Source organism: Chelonia mydas, chromosome 1 (genome assembly GCF_015237465.2).
Source record: "Chelonia mydas isolate rCheMyd1 chromosome 1, rCheMyd1.pri.v2, whole genome shotgun sequence".
NCBI lineage: Eukaryota > Metazoa > Chordata > Testudines > Cheloniidae > Chelonia > Chelonia mydas.
The window spans coordinates 36,144,182-36,167,312 of NC_057849.1; the positions used below are offsets into that span (position 1 = coordinate 36,144,182).

The 23,131-nt window shown below is 40.6% G+C and overlaps 1 protein-coding gene across 2 annotated transcripts in view; it reads right to left on the reverse strand.

Moving 5' to 3' along the window:
* Window positions 1–23,131, reverse strand: part of GUCY1A2 (guanylate cyclase 1 soluble subunit alpha 2) — a 295,427-nt gene that overhangs the window by 150,672 nt on the left and 121,624 nt on the right. For both annotated transcript variants that reach the window (XR_006286056.1, XM_037890081.2), the window contains exon 5: window positions 6,465–6,950. Coding sequence is in view for 1 of the 2 variants with exons in the window: in XM_037890081.2 (XP_037746009.1) it covers window positions 6,465–6,950 (486 nt within the window). In the remaining variant the exon portion in view is untranslated. The remainder of the gene's footprint in view (window positions 1–6,464; window positions 6,951–23,131) is intronic.

Consider the following 23,131-nt stretch of genomic DNA (forward strand, 5'->3'; position numbering starts at 1 on the left):
CACTCTTGATTCTGGCTCAGAAAATAATAGATTCAAGTGTCTCCTCATGATTTGGGCTCACATCCAATGGTCACACTGCAGGGCAGTAATTATATGGGTGATGACTAATGTAAAATGTTAAATTGATGTCACTTCCATCCATCTGTGATGAACGTGTTGGTGACAGTTAAAGATTCCATGCCAGTTTTCAAAAGGAATGGGAGAGAACACTCATTGTATTCCTTTCTTGGTACATGCTTAGGTGCTTTGCTGAATCAGGCCCCTAATGTCCAAGTCTGTGTGACAGCTACTGCTGAGAATACATTGTCAGACTTGCTATTTTTGTCATTTAGCTGAGGGGGTTCTCAAGCTTTTTCTACTGTTTTTTCCGACAACTTTATAGATGGTCCATGACACAATCTCCTCACCCATTTGTGATCACATGAACTATTTCCTCTGCGATCATATAACATCTCCATAGCAACTACACCAATTCCTTAACGTTAAGAAAGTAATGAATAATTTTAGATGCTTTTTCATGTGATTTAGCAATTGGAAACCGAAAGGGACAGCCATCACCATACAGACCACCACCGAGTGCTCTTCAGGCCATCAGACTCCATAGACTCTGTTTGAAAACTGCTGATCTTTCAGATAGAAAATAAGCTCATCATAAAATTTTGCAACTACCATCATTTCTCTGATCAGTACCGCACTACTGCAGTACTGGAGGTACCCATCCATTATTTTATTTTAAAAATTGCCTTACACCACATATGAAATATGCTTTATAAAATTATGGGTCTATGGATTTCATAAGTTAATTTCACAGATAAATATTATCAGAGCATCTGATACCATACTGAACCGAAATACCAAATATAAGTCTCTTACAGAGGTAGGCTTAAGATCCCTGCTCTTTAGCTGAAGCTGTAGCAGCTCATGCTTTCAGGTCCTGAGGGGCTTGATTCAAGCCGTTGTATATCAACCAAGATGGCCACTGGTTACATAACTGAGACTTGCCCGTGATTTAAAATTGTGTGGGCCTCAGACACTCAGGATAAGCTTCCTTTGTAAAGAACAAGTGTGTAACCTACTGCTCAGTCTGTGTCCTCCTCTGTGCCCATCCACAGAGGATACAAGTCTTCTCCCATTAATATGCTTTTCTTCATGGTTTTATTACCAAAACAGTTTTAGTCAAAGGCAAACTGTTTAGCATGCAGAGGGCTATAGAGACAATTTCTAAAAGGTCCCAGGCTCTTTCTGGATGTCCCTCAGGAATGTGCACTTGGAAGCATGTGTACACTCACTCTGAAGGTTGAGATGGACCCTAGTCTAACTCTAGCATGCCAAAGGAGAACTCCACAGTTTTACTTAAGACCAGCTGTGCTATAGGCCTTGACATCCTTCATGCATATATGTATGAATAGTCCCTACCTTTTACCACATTTCAGCTCCTCACCCTCATATTTTTGGGGTGTCCTCATCCTAATGACTACTATGTTTGTTAGTTTAAGGCCATGGAGCTGGTGCTCCCACAGCTCTGTTCAGGCTGTAGAAGCAGAGAGAAACTGAACTTGCCCTTTGCATAGCAATGTAATCTCACTGGCATGCTTTTCACTAAGCTAATGGAAACCATTTTCACTGCAGATTGTTTTTTCTGTGATTAACATGTTTACTGTTCCAAAAGTAACACATAAAAAGCTCAGTTTTGCAAGATATTTACATGCCAGATGCTCTAAAGATTTATATGTTCCTTGATGTTTCAACCACCATTCCAGAGGACAGGCATCCATGCTAATGATGGGTTCTGCTCGATAACAATCTAAAGCATATTTGGGGTCGGGAAGGAATTTTCCTCCAGGGCAGATTGGAATAGGCCCTGGGGGTTTTTCGCCTTCCTCTGTAGCATGGGGCAAGGGTCACTTGCTGAAGGATTCTCTGCACCTTGATTTGAGGACTTCAGTAGCTTAGACATAGGTGAGAGGTTTATTGCAGGAGTGGGTGGGTGAGATTCTGTGGCCTGCATTGTGCAAGAGTCAGACTAGATGATCATAATGGTCCCTTCTGACCTGAATATCTATGAGTCTATGAGACCAGTGCATGTTCATTTTCATCATCTGAGTCAGATGACACCAGCAGAAGGTTGATTTTCTTTTTTCATGGTTTGGATTCTGTAATTTCCGCATCAGTGTGTTACTCTTTTAGGACTTCTGAAAGCATGCCCTACACCTCATCCCTCTCAGATTTTTGGAAGGCACTTCAGGTTCTTAAATGTTGGGTTGAGCGCTTTAGCTATCTTTAGAAATCTCACATTGGTACCTTCTTTGCATTTTGTCAAATTTGCAGTGAAAGTGTTCTTAACATGAACAACATGTGCTGGGTCACCATCAGAGATTGCTATAACATGAACTATATGGCAGAATGCAGGTAAAAGACCAAGAGACATAGAATTCTCCCCCCATGGAGTTCAGTCACACATTTAATTAACACATTTTTTTTAAACGAGCGTCATCAGCATGGAAGCATGTCCTCTGGAACAATGGCCAAAGCATGCAATGGTATATGAATCTTTAGCGCATCTGGCATGTAAATATCTTGCGATACCAGCTACAACAGTGCCATGTGAATACTTGTTCTCACTTTGAAGTTACATTGTAATTAAGAAGTGGGCAGCATTATCTCCCGTAAATGTAAACAAACTTCTTTTTCTTAGTGATTGGCTGAACAAGAAATAGGACTGAGTGGAATTGTAGGCGCTAAAGTTTTACATTGTTTTGTTTTTGAGTGCAGTTATGTAACAAAAAAAATCTGCATTTGTAAATTACACTTTCACGATAGAGATTGCACTACAGTACTCGTATGAGGTGAATTGAAAAATACTATTTCTTTTGTTTACCATTTTTACAGTGCAAATATTTGTAATAAAAAATATAAAGTGAGCACTGTACACTTTGCATTCTATGTTGTAATTGAAATAGATTTGAAAATGTAGAAAACCTCCAAAAATATTTAATACATTTCAGTTGGTATTCTATTGGTTAACAGTGCGATTAATCATGATCAATTTTTTTTTAGTTAATCACATGAGTTAACTGCGATTAACCAACAGCCCTAATTTTTACACCTCAGATCCTGGAAAAAAATTACACATAAAAACCAGCAGAGACATTATTAAAAAACAAACAAACAAAAAAACACCACCGAAACTCCAAGACACTTATCTGATGGATCCCAGGACACACTTCATCAGGATTGATTACAGTTTGGTTAGTCAAACCATATCAATTCTCTAACTGACAGTAAAATTTAACACCCTGAAACATAATGCAGAAATTTTCTTTTCAAAATTTATTGAGCAACAAGTAGAGGTCAATGTATAGGGAATTTAGAATGTTTTTATTAGCAGCAAAATAATTATATCCAAGGAACCTTCTCATGGAAAGGAGGAGAAAGGTCAAGAAAGCAGGAATAGGAAGGGATTGAGGAGAGCTAGATCTAAAGCCTGGATTCACAAAGGTAAATACCTGGGGATTTAGATGCCCAAGAGCTAGTCTACACTAGAAGTGCTACAGCAGCGCAGCTGCACCAATGCATGTCTGGTGAAGACACTCTCTATGCCGACGGGAGAGAGCCCTGTCAGCATAATAAAACCACTTCCATGGGAGGCAGTAGCTATGTCAGCAGGAGATGCTCTCCTGCTGACATAGTGCGGTCCACACCGGCGCTGAGGTCAGTCGGTGTAACTTACCTCACTCGGGGGGGGATGGCTTATTCACACCCCGGAGCTACATAAGTAATACTAACATAAGTGGTAGTGTGTACAAGCCCTAAGTCTGGTTTTAGGTACCTAAGTCCCAGTTTAAGGTTCTACAGCGATTCACAGAACTCCCACCCAATGCTGCAGGTGCCTATGCCGATGCAGTGCCTAAGTTTCTGCCACCGGGCATGTACACTGCTGTCTTACTCTAAGTGTCTGGCGGTCTATTTCCCATCTAAGCCTCAGAGCAATTCACAAACTGAGGAGGACAGATGTCTGGACTCACATTTGGGGCCTGATCTGGTAGGTGTACTCAGAGACTGCTGACTGAATTTCTGGCAGAAGAGGTGGTGGCCACCTTAAATTTTTTTTAGCCCAGAGGTTCGAGCCCTTGGGATGTAAGAAAGACAGGTTCAATTCACCACTCTGCTAAAGGGGGGAGAAGGGATTTGAACATGGGTCTCCCACGTGGATGCCCTAATCATGGGGTTAGAGAGTCATTCCCACCTTCCCTCTCTCTTTGGATAAATAATGAGCGATTGAGCCAGAGTGGAACAGCTTCAACAGGAGTGATTTGAGGGAAGCCCACATCAGAGTACCTCATACCTCAGTTGTTATAGCACTTAAAGCTGTGGGAGACCCCTGTTCAAATCCATTTTCCCCCTTCAGTAGAGGGGGGAATTGAATCTGGGTCTCCCACATCCGGGAGGAGTGTGCTGACCACTGGGCTAAAAGTTACAGGGTAGGCACCACCTCCTCCTATGCCTGTTTTCTGTGGAGTTAGGTGCCTGCCTAAATTATTCTCACCTATGGCACCTGAATCCAGGAGAGCAGTTCCTGGTTCTGAATCACTGGCAAAGACTGGAGCCTCTCTGCAGCGTGAACTTAGGCACCTATCTCCGTGAGAGGGATGGGGTTTAGGACATATCCCTCTAGTCAGCATCTCCTATTGGCTAGCAACTAACTCAGGCTTTCTGGGTCACAGGGTTCTTCCTGTGATTTTTCTAGACACCCATAAGGTAGGTGTTGGGACCGCCCCAACACCTAAATCCCTTGGTGAATCTGAGCCTAAAAGACTACAGTGGGCCCAGACCCTGCAGTGTTACACAAGGAATCTTTCATAAATACATGAAGATGCAAATTAGAAGTAGATGTATGGGTTCTTATTGCTTGTTGTCACAAATGACAGACACCCAGGCCTGTTACATGCTGCCTCTGCTATCCCTCTGAAATGCTGTTTTATTTTTTAATATTTCTTAGATTCTGTATTAGAAATGTCTGGATGAAATCTTTGTGTGAATTGGTTTACCGTTACCCATCATCTTTCAGCTTCACTTTCCATGTTGTGCTACTCTCCTTGACCTATCAGATTTTGTTTTTACTTTTGTTATACCTTGTATTATACTGTAGTTTCCTAACAAGTAGAATGAGATAAAAAATCAGTGTTCAGATCTAGAGCCAGATTGGGGTTAAGGTTCAGAGTCAGTGAAATCTCATGAGCTGTTCTCAACTAGATTTGGTCCTACTGATGCAAATCAACTGAGATTGACAAATTTAAGAACCCTTGACTAGAGACACTTTCACAACATCAGCTGTTCATGAGATTTCCACCAACTTGTCACATCCGAACCCGAAACAGAAAATGCGTCCCTTTAATTTTGAACATGACCTGGGACAAAAAAACCCCACACAAGTGGCGTTTCGGACTTCAGAATTACAATAGGCACCATTCAAATCTGAAAGGACTCAGAAGCAAGTGCAAATGGGATAGAACTCATTAACAAAGTTACATTTTGCTAAAAGAAAGATTCTAACGATTACCAACAAGGATATTTTCCTGAATCTCAGGTGGTTAAAATTGGCATATTCCCATTGGCTGCAATGGAGTTACACTGATTTACACCAGCTGACTATCTGGCCCCTTCTTTATTAAAATCACAAAACACAGCATAAACTGTGAATAAACCATCCTTTTAAGAGAAAATATTTTAGGAGAGTTCTGCTTTAAGGGTCCACATGTAGATCTCCAAATAAAAGAGTTATGGCTCCTTTTTTAAACTAACAGAGCCTGAAAACTAGGGCTAGTAAACAAATTACATTGAAACCTTTTCCTGCAAAAAACAAGGTTTATAAATAAAGATGATTTGTTGTGAAAACTGTCAGCTTTCTGTGGATAGTTTTGATTTTTTTTTTTTGTTGAAAAACTGAATGCCCAAAAAACAAAAATATTTTAGTTTTTGGCCCCAAACCAAAGTATTTTGACAATGAAAGGCCACTAAAGTACCTCATGGAAGCTGTCATTCCAGTGCCTCATTCTCTTCTATGGAGTAAGGTCTCCAGCCGGACTTCTTCAGCCATAATACACAATGGCTATGTATTGCTCATGGTGACCACCTCCTCTCAGAAAAAGGTGAGACTGTGGTGCACCATGGGAGACAGTCTGACCAGGGAGCCCAGCGCACAGAGAAAAATGAAAGGATGAGGCACCTAAACTAGAGCTCCCATAAGGTACTGTCGTGGCATTTCAGAATCAAAAATATTTGTTTTCAACCCAACTATTTTTTATTTCAAATTTTTCCACCACAACCTCAAGATTCTCCATAAACAAAAACCGTAACATTTTCCAACCAGCTTTATTAAAATTGTTTTTGCAACTTAGGAAGTGAGCTACAGGGGCAACTTAAGAAGACATGCTTTCCCTAATTTATGGACTGAAGTACCTTACCTTATAGATATCCAGAAATCCACACTGATGGTCAAATCGAGTGTACAGCTCATTCAGCATGCTGATCACCTGCATGGGGGTGCACTGGGCGCATACAGCTGTGAAGCCAACGATGTCTGAGAAGAGCATGGTGACATCATCAAACTTCCTGGCCTGAACTTGCTGCCCCTGCCACAACCGTTGAGCCACCTCTTCTGGGAAAATAGAAATAAGAAGATCCACTGTCTTCTTTTTCTCCTCTTCCAGAGCTTGGTGTGTTCGCTCTAATGTTGCCTTCAGTTTATCCATTCGTTTCTTCAAGCCATCTTGGGCCTTTGCCTGCTCCCCAACCAATATGACGTCACGGGTAGCATCGTGGATAGGTATGTCAGAAAGATGTAGACCTCGGCCCATCAGTTCATCCAGCTTGTCCACGCAAGGGGAACCCAAAAACAAAATAGAATTTGACTCAGGCACATGGATCATTTGTCCTTTGACTTCCATCACCTGCAAAATGTAAATGGGAGTTTAAAAAACAAAGATTAATTAATAAGTGTACGTGGACGCTCACTCCACTCTCAACTCAGCACACATGCAATGGGCCATTGGTGGGGTCTTCTTATATCCTTAATGTAAACAATAAACATAAACCTTACCCTAAGCACCCTCTTAAGATGGCTGTTCCTAGGATTTCTACCTTCTCAACTTCCCATCTCTCCTTTTGCCTTGGAGAGACTCAGTCTTTTATACTCCCAAACTGAATCTAAAGAGACTCACCAAGAGGTCCTGAACAATTTGTATACTGGGGGTGCTGAGAGCCAATGAATCAAACTGTAAACCTGCATATAATGGAAACTACTTCAAGCCAGGGAGTGTGGCAGCATCCCCTGCACCCATAGTTCCAGCACCTATGGACTCACCTGGTCTGGTTGCCAGGGTGAGTCAGGAGAATAGCCTTGTATCGATTTGCATGGCTCTACAGCATGACATTCTGTCACAAAGATACCCAAAAATGAGATCCTGGACCCACCTGCACCACATTTAAATGTGAAAAACAACCACAGTAAAATATGCTTCTTAGGATGAGCATAACTAATTGCAGGGATAACTTAGCTGACATGAGCAGGCCCAAGTTAAGACCAGATAACCCCAGACAAATACTTGCTGAAACAGCTAACTGTTGTGTATGTTTACAGTAAATAAAGGGAGGCAGGAACTAAGCAAGCTATTGTGGGTATGTTTTTAGTAAACAAAGTAGGCAGAAACACCTTGAACTGATAAGCTTGCCTTATGCAATATGCCAAGCAATTGGTCCTTACCTGCAAGTTGCATAGATCAGTGGCTCTCAACCTTTCCAAACTACTATACCCCTTTCAGTCTGATTTGTCTTGCGTACCCCCAAGTTTCACCTCACTTAAGAATTACTTGTTTACATAATCAGACATAAAAATACAAAAAAAGTGTCACACTATTCCTGGAAATTTGCTTACTTTCTAATTTTTATCATATAATTATAAAATAAATAAATTGGAATATAAATATTGTACTTGCATTTCAGTGTATAGTATACAGAGCAGTATAAACAAGTCATGGTCTATATGAATTTTAGTTTGTACTGACTTCTAATGCTTTTTATGTAACCTGTTGTAAAACTCTATAAATATCTAGAAAAACTGACCTTCCCCCGGAAGACCTCTACGTACCCGCAGTGGTACACATACCCCTGGTTGAGGGCCACTGGTATAGATGTTAGCAGCTAGAAAAGATGTATATAAAGATAGGTGTGTAGCGTGACATGAATTGGAGTTGTATCCTCCATAACTAAAACCAAGAGTTGTTACATGCCTAATAAAGTAGCCAGAGTGATGAGCTGGAGTTGAACTGAGTTTTTTAGATCCCAGAGAACTGGATGAAGGGTTCTTCCAGAACTGAATGAAGCCCTCTGGATAAGTGGAAAAGATCTCTGAGGGGATCCCAACGCTAATGTTACTAGGTTTGCTACTAGAATATGCCTGGCCTGTAAAGCACAGTAGCCGTCTCTCTATTAACTAACAATAATTCACTACAAGCACGAACAGAGATTAAAAGGGAAAGAGGGCAGCCGTTTGAATGAGAGTGAAATAGTGAAATAGCTTAGTTTCTATTTAAAAAAACCCAATTACTGACTGAGTCAGAGGAGGCTGAATTAGAGAGGAAGCAAATAAGGGGACATGAAAGAAGCATACAAAATAATGAATGGCACAGAGAAGGTAAATGAGGTGCTCCTATTGACCCTTTCTTATAATGCAAGAATAGAGAGAGACATCCAGCAAAACTGAAAGGAAACATTCTGTTACAGTTCATTTATTACCTGCCAATATAGGATTCACGAGATACTTGAACTGTATTTGCAAAATGGAAAAAATAATCAGAAAAGCCAGACAGGACAGAAAAGTCTTGTTAAGGATCAGATGGTTCCCAGGCCTCGTCATGATCTGCAGAACCGTTCATCTCAGTTACTGGCTCAAATCTAGCTCAGGCTGTTAGTTGCCAAATGTCACTTCCCTAAGGGAGATCTTCAGTGGCCTACATGAATGAAGCCTTAGGGCTTGTGTACACAGCCCCACAGTGCAGACTACAGCAGTGTGAATTGCAGCGCGCACCAAAGAGTTACTGTAACTACATGCTGCTAGACCCTGCTAGTGCAAATGAAAATGGACCATGTTAACAGGAACTACGGTAGGTATATTTTCATTCACCCTAGCAGGGTCTACACAGGGCAGTTACAGTGCAACACTTTAGGGCACACTGCAACTTACACTGCCATATTCTGCACAGTGGGGCCATGTAGACAAGCCCTAAGTCTATTACAACTGACAGGTTTGCTGGCAGTATAAGTGCAAACGTCAAAGCCTGAGAGGGCATCAAAGCTGAACTACATTTAAATGCTTAAGTGCAGTCTTTCAATTTCAGCACCGAGGCATGTCAGCAGGGCACCATGGGGAAGTTCTCAGTGCCACTGAATGTACTGTACTCTTCAGTGGATAGAGCACTTAAGTTTTCCATATAATCTAGCACTGTTCACCAGCACTCCAACTGAATAATAGGTTTCCTAATGAAAAAGTTTATGGGCTACACTCTGATCTCCAATCAGGGTTACATGGGTTTGACTGAGATAAGAAACGGTCCCGTTGTTTCTTCAGAAAGACACAGTCAAAAGACAGCTAGGGAGACATGTATGTTTTAAGTGAACAGAAAATCAGTAAAGTAGAACTCTCAGTGACTATTATACATTACTTTGAGTCATAAGTAAAACAAAGCATGGGTCATTCTAATAATCATGATTCAAGTTCACATTCCAGTCGTGCCCTAAGGTCACAATCAGCACTGAAGCCCTATCATGTTAGGTAATGAACATACACATGAGGACGACACATTCCCCGCCCAAGGAGTTTACATTCTAAATAGGAAAGGCAGAGAACAACGGACAAACAGCATCCGGAGTGCAAAGTTCAAGATGATGTCTAGGGACCATGTCTTCTGAATTAGATACTTTTCTTTCCTCGAAACACACCCTAAACATAAACCTCTTTTCCTGCTACCCCTCCCTTCACCCATCCAGCTGCCCAAGCAAACAGGTTTCACCATGCCTGCTGCTGCTGCAACACGTTACCCTTCTTCCACCCACCCCAACCTCCAAAATAAAACCAAAAGCCCAAACTGTCCAATCTAATGTTACCTGTATTATTGTCTTACTGTAAGTGCCTAAAGGCCAGAAAGCATCTGCTGAGCCGACAGCTACTGCCACCTCCGTGTCCACTCAGTGGCGTGGGGAGATGTTGGGAGATTCCTTCTTCCAATGGGGGTTCCCTGAAGTGCGGCCATTGGCCAGCATAGCCCCTCCTACCCCTCAGTCTGCTGCTGATGACTCCATGCCCCTTCCCAATCATGTGTTATTGATTGCCATATGTCATAAATATAAATGGAAGGGTAAACCCCTTTAAAATCCCTCCTGGCCAGAGGAAAAATCCTCTCACCTGTAAAGGGTTAAGAAGCTAAAGGTAACCTCGCTGGCACCTGACCAAAATGACCAATGAGGAGACAAGATACTTTCAAAAGCTGGGAGGAGGGAGAGAAACAAAGGGTCTGTGTCTCTGTCTATATGCTGCTTTTGCCGGGGATAGAACAGGAATGGAGTCTTAGAACTTTTAGTAAGTAATCTAGCTAGGTATGTGTTAGATTATGATTTCTTTAAATGGCTGAGAAAAGAATTGTGCTGAATAGAATGACTATTTCTGTCTGTGTGTCTTTTTTGTAACTTAAGATTTTGCCTAGAGGGATTCTCTATGTTTTGAATCTAATTACCCTGTAAGGTACCTACCATCCTGATTTTACAGGGGTGATTCCTTTACTCCTATTTACTTCTATTTCTATTAAAAGTCTTCTTGTAAGAAAACTGAATGCTTTTTCATTGTTCTCAGATCCAAGGGTTTGGGTCTGTGGTAACCTATGCAAATTGGTGAGGATTTTTACCAAACCTTTCCCAGGAAGTGGGGTGCAAGGGTTGGGAGGATTTGGGGGGGGAAAGACGTGTCCAAACTACGTTTCCCAGTAAACCCAGTTAGAGTTTGGTGGTGGCAGTGGTTATTCCAAGGACAAAGGATAAAATTAATTTGTACCTTGGGGAAGTTTTAACCTAAGCTGGTAAAAGTAAGCTTAGGAGGTTTTCATGCAGGTCCCCACATCTGTACCCTAGAGTTCAGAGTGGGGGAGGAACCTTGACACCATATAGTACAACCCAGATAACAGCAATACATATCTTACTGCCAACCTCAGACTGAGAATTCAGCAAGTGAAAGATCGTGGGCAATTGAACTGCTACATGCCTAATTTATTTCCCCAGGTGCCTGTTGTTAGTGTTTGCATTTCTATGCCTTTACTCCCTAACTTCATTCTGGGGGATTCATTTGAATGCTGCTTGTGTGAGAAAGCTACTAAACTATATAACCCAGCATACGGAATTCTCCAATATTAAGTACTCTCATTTTAAAAACATAATCGATCCTTATTTAATATGTAAGATAAAGAGGTGCCTGTTTCATATGCACAGCATAGCAGTTTAAAAGGGCACCTCAAGAAACGTTTTAGCTCTGTAGTGCAAATTGCCAAACATAAAATTCTCATGTATGGCATTTTGAATTTTTTCTCCCTTTTCAGGGATTAATAGGGAGCAGGTTTAAAACAAACAAAAGGAAATATTTCTTCACACAATACACTGTCAACCTATGGAACTCTTTGCCAGAGGATGTTGTGAGGGCCAAGCCTATAACAGGGGTCAAAAAGAACTAGATAAATTCATGGAGGACAGGTCCATCATTGGCTATTAGGCAGGATGGGCACAGATGGTGTCCCTAGCCTCTGTTTGCCAGAAGCTGGGAATGGGTGACAGGGGATGGATCATTTGATGATTACCTGTTAAGTTCACTCCCTCTGGGGCACCTGGCATTGGCCACTGTTGGCACACAGGATACTGGGCTAGATGGACCTTTGGTCTGACCCAATATAGCCTTCTTATGTTCTTATGATTGTTTTCCTCTTCTTTGTGCTAATTATTAAATGATCTATAAAATAAACTGCCCTGTGCTACCATCACCAAAGGCATGTCTACACCGCAAAAAAAGGTGCGTTCTTAACTCATCTTAGCTAACCTGCATTAGCTAACTTCGGTTTATGTAATAGGCTTCCCTATAGACTTGAACTTGAGCTGCTCACCCACTTTAAAGTCAAGTTGTCATGTCTTCACTGCTGTTTTTAACCCAAGTTAGCCAACATGGGTTAAGAACACACCTTTATTTTGCAGTGTAGACATATCCTAAATTGCTCCACCTCCAGCTGGCTATATGGTGTCACTTTTGAGAGAGGTATGAGCCTAAAATAAATTGAAAGAGACAAGATTAGCCCTGGACTGGAAGGGTGGTCAAGAACTTCACAGATTTTCACTTTTATTATATATGGGGCATTTCTTAAATTTTAATTAACTGTATTTAATGTGCAGGATGAAAGCATTTACATTTTTATTTTTAAAAAATAGTTAGCCATACTGTGTAGGATAAGTCCTCTTGAAATGGATGTGTATCATTATTAGCTATAGAATAAATACTTTAAAAGGAAAATTCTGCTCTCCGTTACATCAGCATAAAATCGAGAGCAATTCCTTTGGCTTGAGGGGGCATTACTCCCAATTCACACTAGCATAATTGAGCAGAATAAACCCTCTGAAAACAATAATTACACATTATTGTTTAAAGGACTATGTTCTTTTGCAATTATTTTGCAGCCTAACAGCCTCGGAAAGATAAATAAAAATGCAGGCTCAGAGAGAGATTTACTTCCATCACAAACTCAGCCTCATCATCAGGATGTGGACAACTAGAATCTCCTACTAAACCTCCCGCCCAAAGACCTACCAAGTAAGTAGTCACATTACTGTGGTAAGCTCCAGTGCCTGTGTTTTAGAAGGTGAGGGACTGCCTCTGAGTTCTCTAAACCAACAGCTACCTCGTTAGATTTTCCAGGCTTGGCAAAACACTGGATTCGCACTGTCCTGGGAACATTCATCATGAGATCAAGAGCGGACAAACTGAATGCCAACTCTATCACCTAGTCCTTACAGGAAAATATGGTGCATTGATGAAAGGACAAAGTAGATGATCTGGAAAATTCTGTTACCTATACTGACTGACAGGCCCATGGGAAGTGCAGTGGAGATACTGATGGGCATCTCTGAGAAAGTTTTTGAAACAAAACTTTCTGCTTCTTTGAGCAGGTCTCATATATTCTGTAGCCTTCGTAATATTCCTATAAGCAGACAGCTTCCGCTTGGATTTTGCAAAAACTATGCAATTTCTCCTCTGAAGTGACTATTTCTTTTTCCTTTCTAGAGGAGAGGGTCGGGATTATGGCATTGGGCCCCATGCCCGCAAAATATAGTAACAAACGTGCTTTATGCACAGGAGTGGATTAAATGGAACTTCTTGTGTGAGTAAAGTTAAGCAGTCTAAGTACTTTAGTTATGTATATACAGCCACTTTGTTCCTCAACAAATTAAGAAGTCTTGCTTTTCTGTATGATTATGAGCAATGTATAATTGCCCAGTTGGAATGTTGGAGGGAAAATGGAGAAGTGCATTTTCCATCCTAGAATGCAGGGTGTAGTGTTAATAGCTGGCTGGATAGGTGGGTAATTTTATCCTGGAGGGTGATTTTTTTTTAGGGAATTTATTTGTACCAGAATTTTTATTTAATTCATCACATTTGAAACCCTGATTCTTCTTTCACTTACATTCGTAATGTCTACATGGCAAACCTACTTTCCTTCACTGCCCTTGCTTGCAGTGAGTTAGGTGTGCAAGGGCACCATAATTTAGCGAGCCTACATAGGGACTCTGCACCTCGTGCATGCAGGAGATCCCTCCACATTTCTGCACAGTGACACTTGCACGTAGGATGTAAATGGAGGTGGGGTTCAGAATTGGGGATCACTGCTGCACTGAGGAACTGGTCATTTCCCCCCACACTGAGTGGTGGGAGTAGAGGGCACAGGAGCACATGGGGTACTATAGACTCAAGACTTGGTTAGTGCAGGATTCCTTCCTTGTCCCCACAGAACTTTCTTTCCACAAACCTGGTCACTTGGGCTTGGTGCTGAAAGGATGGTCCAGCCTTACCTATGCGATTAATTCTGTACATTGCAATCTGTAAGATTATTTTTCTCTTCTTCTTTCATCTATAACTACACATGATCTATTTAGTCTGAACTGAGTGTTCAGTCTGAGGACAGACAGTGTGGACCACATCCTCAAGTCAACTACAGGACGTCCATTTACAGCAGCTAAAGATCTGATCTTCTGCCCTTTGTTTCACAAGTGCTTATGAAGATTTATTCTAAATGTGTAAACTTCTTAGAATATTTTTTAAAAAATTAAATATGCCTCTTTTTCTATCAATTTCCCCCCTTATATTTGTAATTCATGGCTCTTTTCTGAATTTGTAAATAATTCATAAAATGGGATCGGGGAAGAATAGTATGCCATGATATTGTACATATTGTGAAACATACTGGATACTGTAGGCCACTGAAGTTGGCTGCTACACTGAAGAGATGGCTAATGCTACTAAGCTCTGCTGTACTGCAGAAAAGCAATTTACTTATTATGAGGCAGCTTTGTGCCATGCAGTGCAACAAAATATAACAACTGATAATTCCCAATGGTCTTCCTTGCAACAATCCCATAAGAAAAAGTGTGTACGATGTCAGGATATTGAAGGGGAAGCAGAAACTCAGACTGCTTTGGCAAGTAATACCTAAGAGAAGTGAATATCTTTTTTGTCTGTTTTCTCGAATAAATATCATGAAAACTGAGTGGATTAATCACAGGAATCAGGAAATCCCAAATCCTAATCTCAACCCTGAAACTGACTCACTGTCCTGCTTGTCAGTTTCCACATAGGGGAAGATAACTATTGCAAAAAGGGTGCTTGACAATTACTAAATACCTGCACAGGGCTTTGATGATGAAAAGAGAAATATAAAAGCCAAGTACTATTAGTCAGTAGTCATTTATTTATGCATTTAATAATTACATCACCAAGACACAAAATATGCTAAGGAGTGCAGTTTCACCTCCCACTAGAATTCCCAGCTGCCCCACCAGTGGGGCAATTTAGTTTGCAATAGTAATGAATAGCTCATGTGAGCTGCAAGCTGAAATATTGCTGCCTTGCCTTCCTTGAGGTTTTCAAAAAAAAATAAAAGTTGGACACTTCTACGTCTAAGTTTTTCTAGGTTTTATATTTACAATTACGTCAAAAGCAACACCACCAAACTGGAGCACAAATGCAAAACATTTCACACTGATATTGACACCTCCAATTTACTACAATCACTGCAATTTACCACATCCACTTTATAACCTTTTAACAAAACTGGTAAGCTTCAAAGGGATCCTTCCTAAAAAGCAAATGGCTTTTGACCACTGCACTCAAAAGTTCAGTTTGCTCCAGTATTTTAGATTCTGGCGTCTAAGTCCCAGTTTTGAGACCACTGCAATTCACACAACACCTGCTGAATCCTGTAGGTGCCTAGACTCCCTTGGCACCTAAGTTTTTGCACTGAAAAGGTTCCTCGGTACCTATGTTTCTGCCTCTGCACATGTGCACTGCTGCCTCCCTCTAGGTATCCAGACAACTATCTCCCACCTGAGCCCTTGTGCAATTCACAAACCAGGGAAGACAGATAGGTGTTCACCAGCCTAACTCATGTGTGGGGCCCCAATCACTACGCCAACCGGACAGGCCCTTCAGGCAAGTTCACACAAAACAGCCATCAGGTGGAGAAGAGGCCTCCCTCAAAACCTTGAGCCCAGAGGGCAGAGTACACACTTGGGAGGTGGGTGACCCCACAATTCAAGTCCTCCCATCTTCTGATGAGATGAGATTTGAACAGGGATCATCCACCTCTGAGGGATGTGCCCTAACCACTGGGCTATGGGATATTCTGATGCAGAGCTCCCCCAGTCTTTCCTGTTGAAGCTGTTCCATTGTGTATTAAATAAGTAAAGAATCAATGGGCCAGAAAGACAGAGTACAAAGTGGGTAGGGCACTCAAGTCATTCTCACTACACCTAAGTTGGCTAATTTGGGGATCTCACAATCACAAAACAATCTAAATTTGATATGAGAATGACAGATTTCATTCAGCTCTGATTTCAACCAAACCAAGTTTTTATCTTAGAGGGAAAGGAGGGCACAAACCTTTTCCAGAGGTGCACGGAAACATGTGTACTGTATGCATCTAAGGACCGATGCACCGAATGAAGTACATTGGAGCTGACGGTGCTCAGTACTACTCAGGAGATGCTCAGGACCTTGCAGGACTGGAACCTTTAGTATTTGCTTATAAACACAGCTCAGAGCATTGTCAGAAGATGTTATTCCATCCAGCAGAAAACTGATTTACAAATTTCAGGTTATTTTTAGAAATCCCCAGGGTATTACATAATGTGCAACAGCCTCCTAACTGCAGAAAGGAATTTTAGCATTTTCTATTGTAATTTCCTGAAGAACACAGAATGGCAGTGTCTATGCAGCAGGGATCTATTTAAGGAAAATCAAAGTACTGGATGGAAAATAGTAATTTGCTGTAATGTAAAAGAAAAGGAAAGAAAAGAAAAATCCTGCATTTGCTAGCTCCATAAAGCCAAGTTCTTAGATATTTAATTTCCAATGAATAAGAGTGGACTAGATTGAAAAAAAAAAAGTAAATAACCCACAGACCCCCCTGCCACCCCCCCCACCCCACCCCTTTTGTACGTGAAGTAAAAAATGAGATTTTAAAAGGAAAAAGTGTACATTGATATCCTATACTATGAAGGCAAGATTCCTGCATAATCACAGAGAGTAAGGAGGATCAGGTTGGATCTACTCCAATTACCACTTGGGTGTCCATGGAAGGAGAAAGTATGGGTTAAAGACTGGCTATTCCCTTGCAACCCCATGGACAATACAATGGGTAATGAAAAACGTAAGTAACATAAATGATCCATGGCGTCTTCTACAGTCCCTCTGCACTGGCGTGAACTTCAGTCTCCAATAAGTTTTTTCATGACACGATTACACCACTTTCCAGCCAGCACAAGGTGAGGAAAGAAGTAACTACACCCTGAAAACAGGTTTCACAACCTAGAATGCCTCTTCTCTTGCTGCAGCAGAGAAAAGACTCTCCCCCTTTTGCAGTGCGGTAGCTGCACACTGCTCCCAACCCAAGGCTGAGCCCGAAGGGTCAGTCTAGCTCTGAACAGGACACTGGTGAAAAACTCATGTGCCCTCCCTTTCTTACCCCAAAGCAAGAGGAGTCCCTCTAGAACAAAGAGTCATAATTCAAACATCCCATGGCAGATTTTCTGAATCTTGTTTATTTTCGGGTATTCCAAAATAGAGCGATGACTGATATGGAATCTCTGTGGAGGGTACAGGATGTGGTGCTTAAAGTTCCCTTTCCCCATGAGACACAAAAGAGTGAAAGGCATTCAGCAAAATCACAAAGAAAAAAAACAAGTCCGCTGAACTGGCATGGACATTCCAAAACATCTCACTGAATAAAAGGTTTCAGAGTAACAGCCGTGTTAGTCTGTACTCGCAAAAAGAAAAGGAGTACTTGTGGCACCTTAGAGACTAACCAATTTATTTGAGCATAAGCTTTCGTGAGCTACAGCTCACTTCATCGGATGCATCGGAATAAAAGAGTGACCTACAAACCATTGAATGAAACATTTTGGAATGCAGAGATTAGAATATATAACGATGACCTGAAAAGATTTTTTTTCTCTTTAAAATTGACTTTTTAGTCTTTTGCTGGAAAACTTACAGCAAACTTTAGATGCCATTATTAGAACTTTGATTTGAATCTGAGATTTTTGGCATCAAAAATACAAGCAGGGAATTGTAGTAGATTCCTAGGGTGGTGTTTTCAAACTGGTCTGAGTTAGGAGCACAATTCCCTTTGGCTGATGGGATTTTCAAAATAGTCTCTCTTTAACCTCTATGTGAGCCAGCCATTAAGGGGATATTGGATCACATATGTTTATCCAATGTGTTATAAGTATATAATAATTTTGCCACAAGGTTATTATATTGCAGGGAAAAATCCCTGTCTTTACTGGTCCGGGTCTTAAAACAACACATGTACATTAATTCTGCACTACAACTGCCGCAGAATGCGTTTGTTTTATTGATAGCCATTTCACAGTTTGAATGCAATAAAACCAACACTAACCAAGTTGTAAGACAAGCATAAGGAACTTCTTACCCCTCAAGTTCTCTCTCTGTGTTTGCACGGTGTAGCAGCACACTGCATTTCCCATAAGTGTTCACCAAACAATTATTTCCCAGAATACAAACGATAGTATAGTACAAGTTAAAACAGGAGCAAAAATAGGTCATTTAATGGCTAAAGAGGAGAACTGATTTTTTTTTAAAATAAATAACCACTTTGTGCTTCCTGAAAAGTTGGTTGTACAGATTATAGGGTGACCATATAGCAAATGTGAAAAATTGGGATGGAGGTCAGGGGTAATTGGCCCTATATAAAAGACAAAGCCCCAAATATCAGGACTGTCCCTATAAAATTGAGACATCTGGTCACCCTAAACAAGCCCTCTTTTTGTCTAACAAGGCAGCAATCCAAATGCTCACTCAGTTTGCCAGCTTCACAGGGATAAAAGCATATTTTCTACAACTAACTCTCCTGAAATAGTTACCCCAAATTATTAGTTGCATTTTCCTTCTACTTCCTGCCTTCTTTCTGCACCTGTTTATATTTTAGGAGCATTCAAAGTGAATATACACATATGCACTGTGGGTTATCCCACTTGCTACCTGCATTCCTGATGTCCTTAACTCTTACGGTGTATTAGGTCAAACTCACACCTTTCTCATTTGAGTCTCCTAGCAAGGTCCTACTCAGAAAAAATTAGTCTAAAAAATGAAATGGTTTTTCAATAACTTCTAGTTTAAATGTGTCAAATTTACAAGTAAAGACACCTGCACCCCTCCCTCCACAGGTCTGTGACAAATACAGATGGAACAGGCCTAAGGAAAAGGGATAGCGTATATAGTGTGATACAGCTGGGTCACTATTTGGGTGGTTAGCTCCACCAACTCTTAAGCCATCCCGGCCTAGGAATCAATCCAATCTCCACTGACTTCCCATTGACTTCAGCAGAGCTTCATCAGGCCCCTATTGCATATTCAGTTTCACCTGCATTGACTATGCTGAATTACAAACAGTAGAATTGAATCTTTAATTGAAGATTTTATCCAGACACTAAGTATGTTTGTCTGCTGACCTATTTTTTTTAAAAAAATCCTGTCGTTTTTTGAATATATCTTGGTATCTCTCTTACCACAAATTAAGCTAAGGTAAGGTAAGCTAAGGTAATGATCAGCACCGAGAGCAAAGTATCATCAGTATGTTTCAATGTATTCCACTGGAACCAATTTTCACAAAAGACAGACATTTACAGGGAGAGTTTTTCTTATAATAAATGTCTTGACATATACTAATCAGAATAATCTATGGAGTAGCTTTCAAAGTTGTAACTTTTTGCTTTTGTTGCAAATTCTATTTTTACCTTGTGCTTGCATCAGACACAGCAAGCATCAAAGCCCTTCCCATTCCTCGTGAATTATTCGACAAAAACCTCAACAGACTAGATTGAGTAATGCGATAGCAGTAGTGCTCCATAGAATTGTATTAATGAAAGTCTCAATCATGCACGTTAAGCACTAGTCCACTTTCCCACAAAGCCAGTCATAAGGTAGACTTTTCCTACAACTGTGGATGGACCAATGTCAGGTTTTCTAATATTCAGAGTAGTTTTTAATCATGTCATGAAAAAGCCTATCGGAGACTGAAGTTCACCCTAGTGCAGAAGGACTACAGAAGACCCCCATTGATCATTTACTCTACGTAAGTTTTGTATTACCCATAACACATACGCACAAGGGAGATATATAGAACATAATATAAACATTATAGATAACTAAGCACCAGAAGCCCCATTCAGGACTGGGACCCCAGCTACATGTTGCACAAACAAAGACTTCACTGAGCTTGCAATTTGAGGCCCTAATCCTGTAAACATTTTATTCCCATTCTTAATTTGAAGTCAATGGGACTACCTATGTGCTTATAGATAAGTAGGTGCATAAATGTTAGCAGGATCAGGGCCCTATTACTTAGCATTTGTAAAGCACTTCAAAAGATGTAAAGCATTATATAATTGACAACTATTATTCTTTTGTTAAGTCAGCCTTTTAAATAATTTATTTCCAATTCTATCAGTGTGTATGTGATGGGGCGCACTTGCCCCGCTCTGGTTCTGTGACGGTTAACTCTACTCTCTGGGCCGAGGAAGCCAGGCACCCATGCTCCTGCTGGGCATGCTGTGGCTGGAGACTAGATATAAAAAGGAGCAGCTCAGCTCATTCAGGGCTGACCGCCAAAAAGATAGGGTGCACACTGTGAGCTCCAGCCTAGGAACCCCGGAAGCCCCAGATGGCGGAAATCAGGGACGCTTAGACTCTGGAGGATACCCAAGGAACGTCAGAGCTGCTGGGAGCCGCACTGACAGAGGAGTCCAGAGACCCTAGTGACAAGCTATCTCAAGACAAGGGATGTTTGTATAGCCTCAGCCCCGGGGCCATCATTACCGCCACCCTGTCCCAAGAAGGGATGGGGTGCACTTGCCCCGAGGCAGTGTACAAAAAATACTATGTGTTTGGAGCATGATCCAAAACCCGCTGAAGCCAATGGAAGGGCTTCCAGTCTTCACAATTTCAGGTCAGCCCCTAAGTATCTTTATCACAAAACAAAAGTGCAACAATGAAAATAAAACCAACAGCTAACCCATAAAACTTCAACTCTCAACAAAACTTCTACTTTTAATTTGACCAGTCTTGCTGTCTTGATTGATCTGTTAATGGATTATGTCCTTCGTCATGCCATGGCACTGCCCTCTCATTTTATTTCTTTTACAGCTCCAGGTATCCTTTTTTTGGTGCTGTTTTGTTTTTAAACGAAAAGCAGTGAAACAGTTAACTGAGAATATAGCATTATCCATAAAGCCAGGAGACAAAGAAGCAGTAGTAGCTCTCCCCTTTGATCAGTACAGAACAGATTTTATATATTATATATAGCACCTGTTAGGAGATTTGACATTTCATAGATCACCAACCGGGTATCTGAAAATTCTTGAGATTAAAAGGTCATTTAGACTATGCATTAACTGGACAGTAGACTGCAGACTGCAAAAACAAAAGAAAATGTTCTTTTTTCTTTAAGACATATGTGCCAACTCCTTCCTGTTCCACTTAATCTGAAGTATATAAACCAGCCTCAAAGCCCTGCCACCACCACACCAACTAAATAGATTAGATCTAGGATTTAGTCTCTTTTGGGGGTTTTGGTTTTTTTAACTTTATTACGCCATCTATCACCTGCTTTGCAGCCTTAGTAATAGATTTCACATCTATCATTCCAGCCTGACATGGGCATAATTTATTTCTTGCCAGTTCTTTTGGGTGTACCACAAGCATTCAATGTACCATATCAGGAAAGCTCTAAGGCTGTTTTTCCCAGACAGACCCCTCCAAATTAGACATAGATGTGCATCTGGGACCCAATCCATCTCCCAGTGAAATCAATGTAAGGATGCCCATGGATTTTAACGGAAATTGGATCAGGCTTCTTTTCTTAAAAAGGACCTTTTCTGAATTACACGCAGGGGCCTGAATTCCCCATCAGAATGTACATTACAATACATCATGGAGACAATAAGCCCTCGAGTTGTATCATTCTATTTAGAAATTTCTATCTGGAGTCTCTTAAACAAAGGGCCCTTGGCAAAATAATGTATTTAGGCCAGAAGAACTGACCTACTTTGACTGTCCCATGTTGAAGGTTTTATTTTTAAGGAATTCCACTGTGTATTTTACAACCCAATCCTTGTTGCATCAAGACATTTAAACAAACCCAAAACAATTAACACTTCTACAACTTTACTATAAAAGGTAACAGCATACAAAGGGAAGAACAAGGCCCTCGTGAATATTATTTTCCCCTACTTATTTTATGTTAAAACATTTAGAGTCTTGTTTCATTCATTATGATTATTGTATTTTTCTTGGAATGATGCACAAAATTAGAAAATAATTACATAAATGGTGTTATTTCAGTTTGGGACATCTGCCAGGATGCCCTGATTAGTCTCGTCCCAATTCAGGAAACTGCTTAAGCAAATCATAGCTACATTCCACTGATGCTATAGGTATCCGGGTTGTCACGTACTTTGGATCCTTTGCTAATAAATGGTAAAACATTTTTATTATTGTATTAGTTGAAGCTTATACATTAGGATTACTGTGTGTGAACTCGTGTTCACATATAGCAATCTGATTTCAGTGTTTCACATTGTAGAGTGATGAGTTTGTGTAAAAATTTAGATAAACAGACTAACAGATTAGATAACTAGGAATTTCTCTACAATTACTGAGGGTAAAATTTTCAAAAGTGCTTAAATCACTGGTAGCAAGATTTTCAAAGTCACCTAGGGTATACAAGTCCCATTTTCCAAAGTCACTTTAAAAAGCACCAGAGTCCCATTTTGAAAAGTTTTACCTGGAATCTTTAACTCCTATAAAAATGTGAGAAGTTTTTCCTTCAAGTTTATGACTGCTGATTTCTCATGCTAGTGACGAAGAAACTTAAACTATAAATATAGCCAGTAAAGTTAAGAGAAATAAGATATATGGATAAGAAAAATAACATAGCTATGAAAGGATCCTTCTGCAGTTTAAACATTTATACAGTGAGACTGCTACATTTCCAATTCTAACAACAAAATTAGCAGCAAAATTATCCCCCAAGCACTGCAGCCTCAGAGTTTGTGAATAAAATTCCTCAGGGAGATGGAGTATTCCCAGCACTGCTCAGAGAAGGGTACTGCTGAAAATTCAGCAATCTTAGTACTTATTACAACTCAATCAAGTGTCTTAAACTCAGGAAATAATCTCTCTCAGACTGGGTGCACAATTCTCTGCACACAGTCTGAAGGAGCACTGTACAAATATGAAGAGCAGAGGATTCCTCCT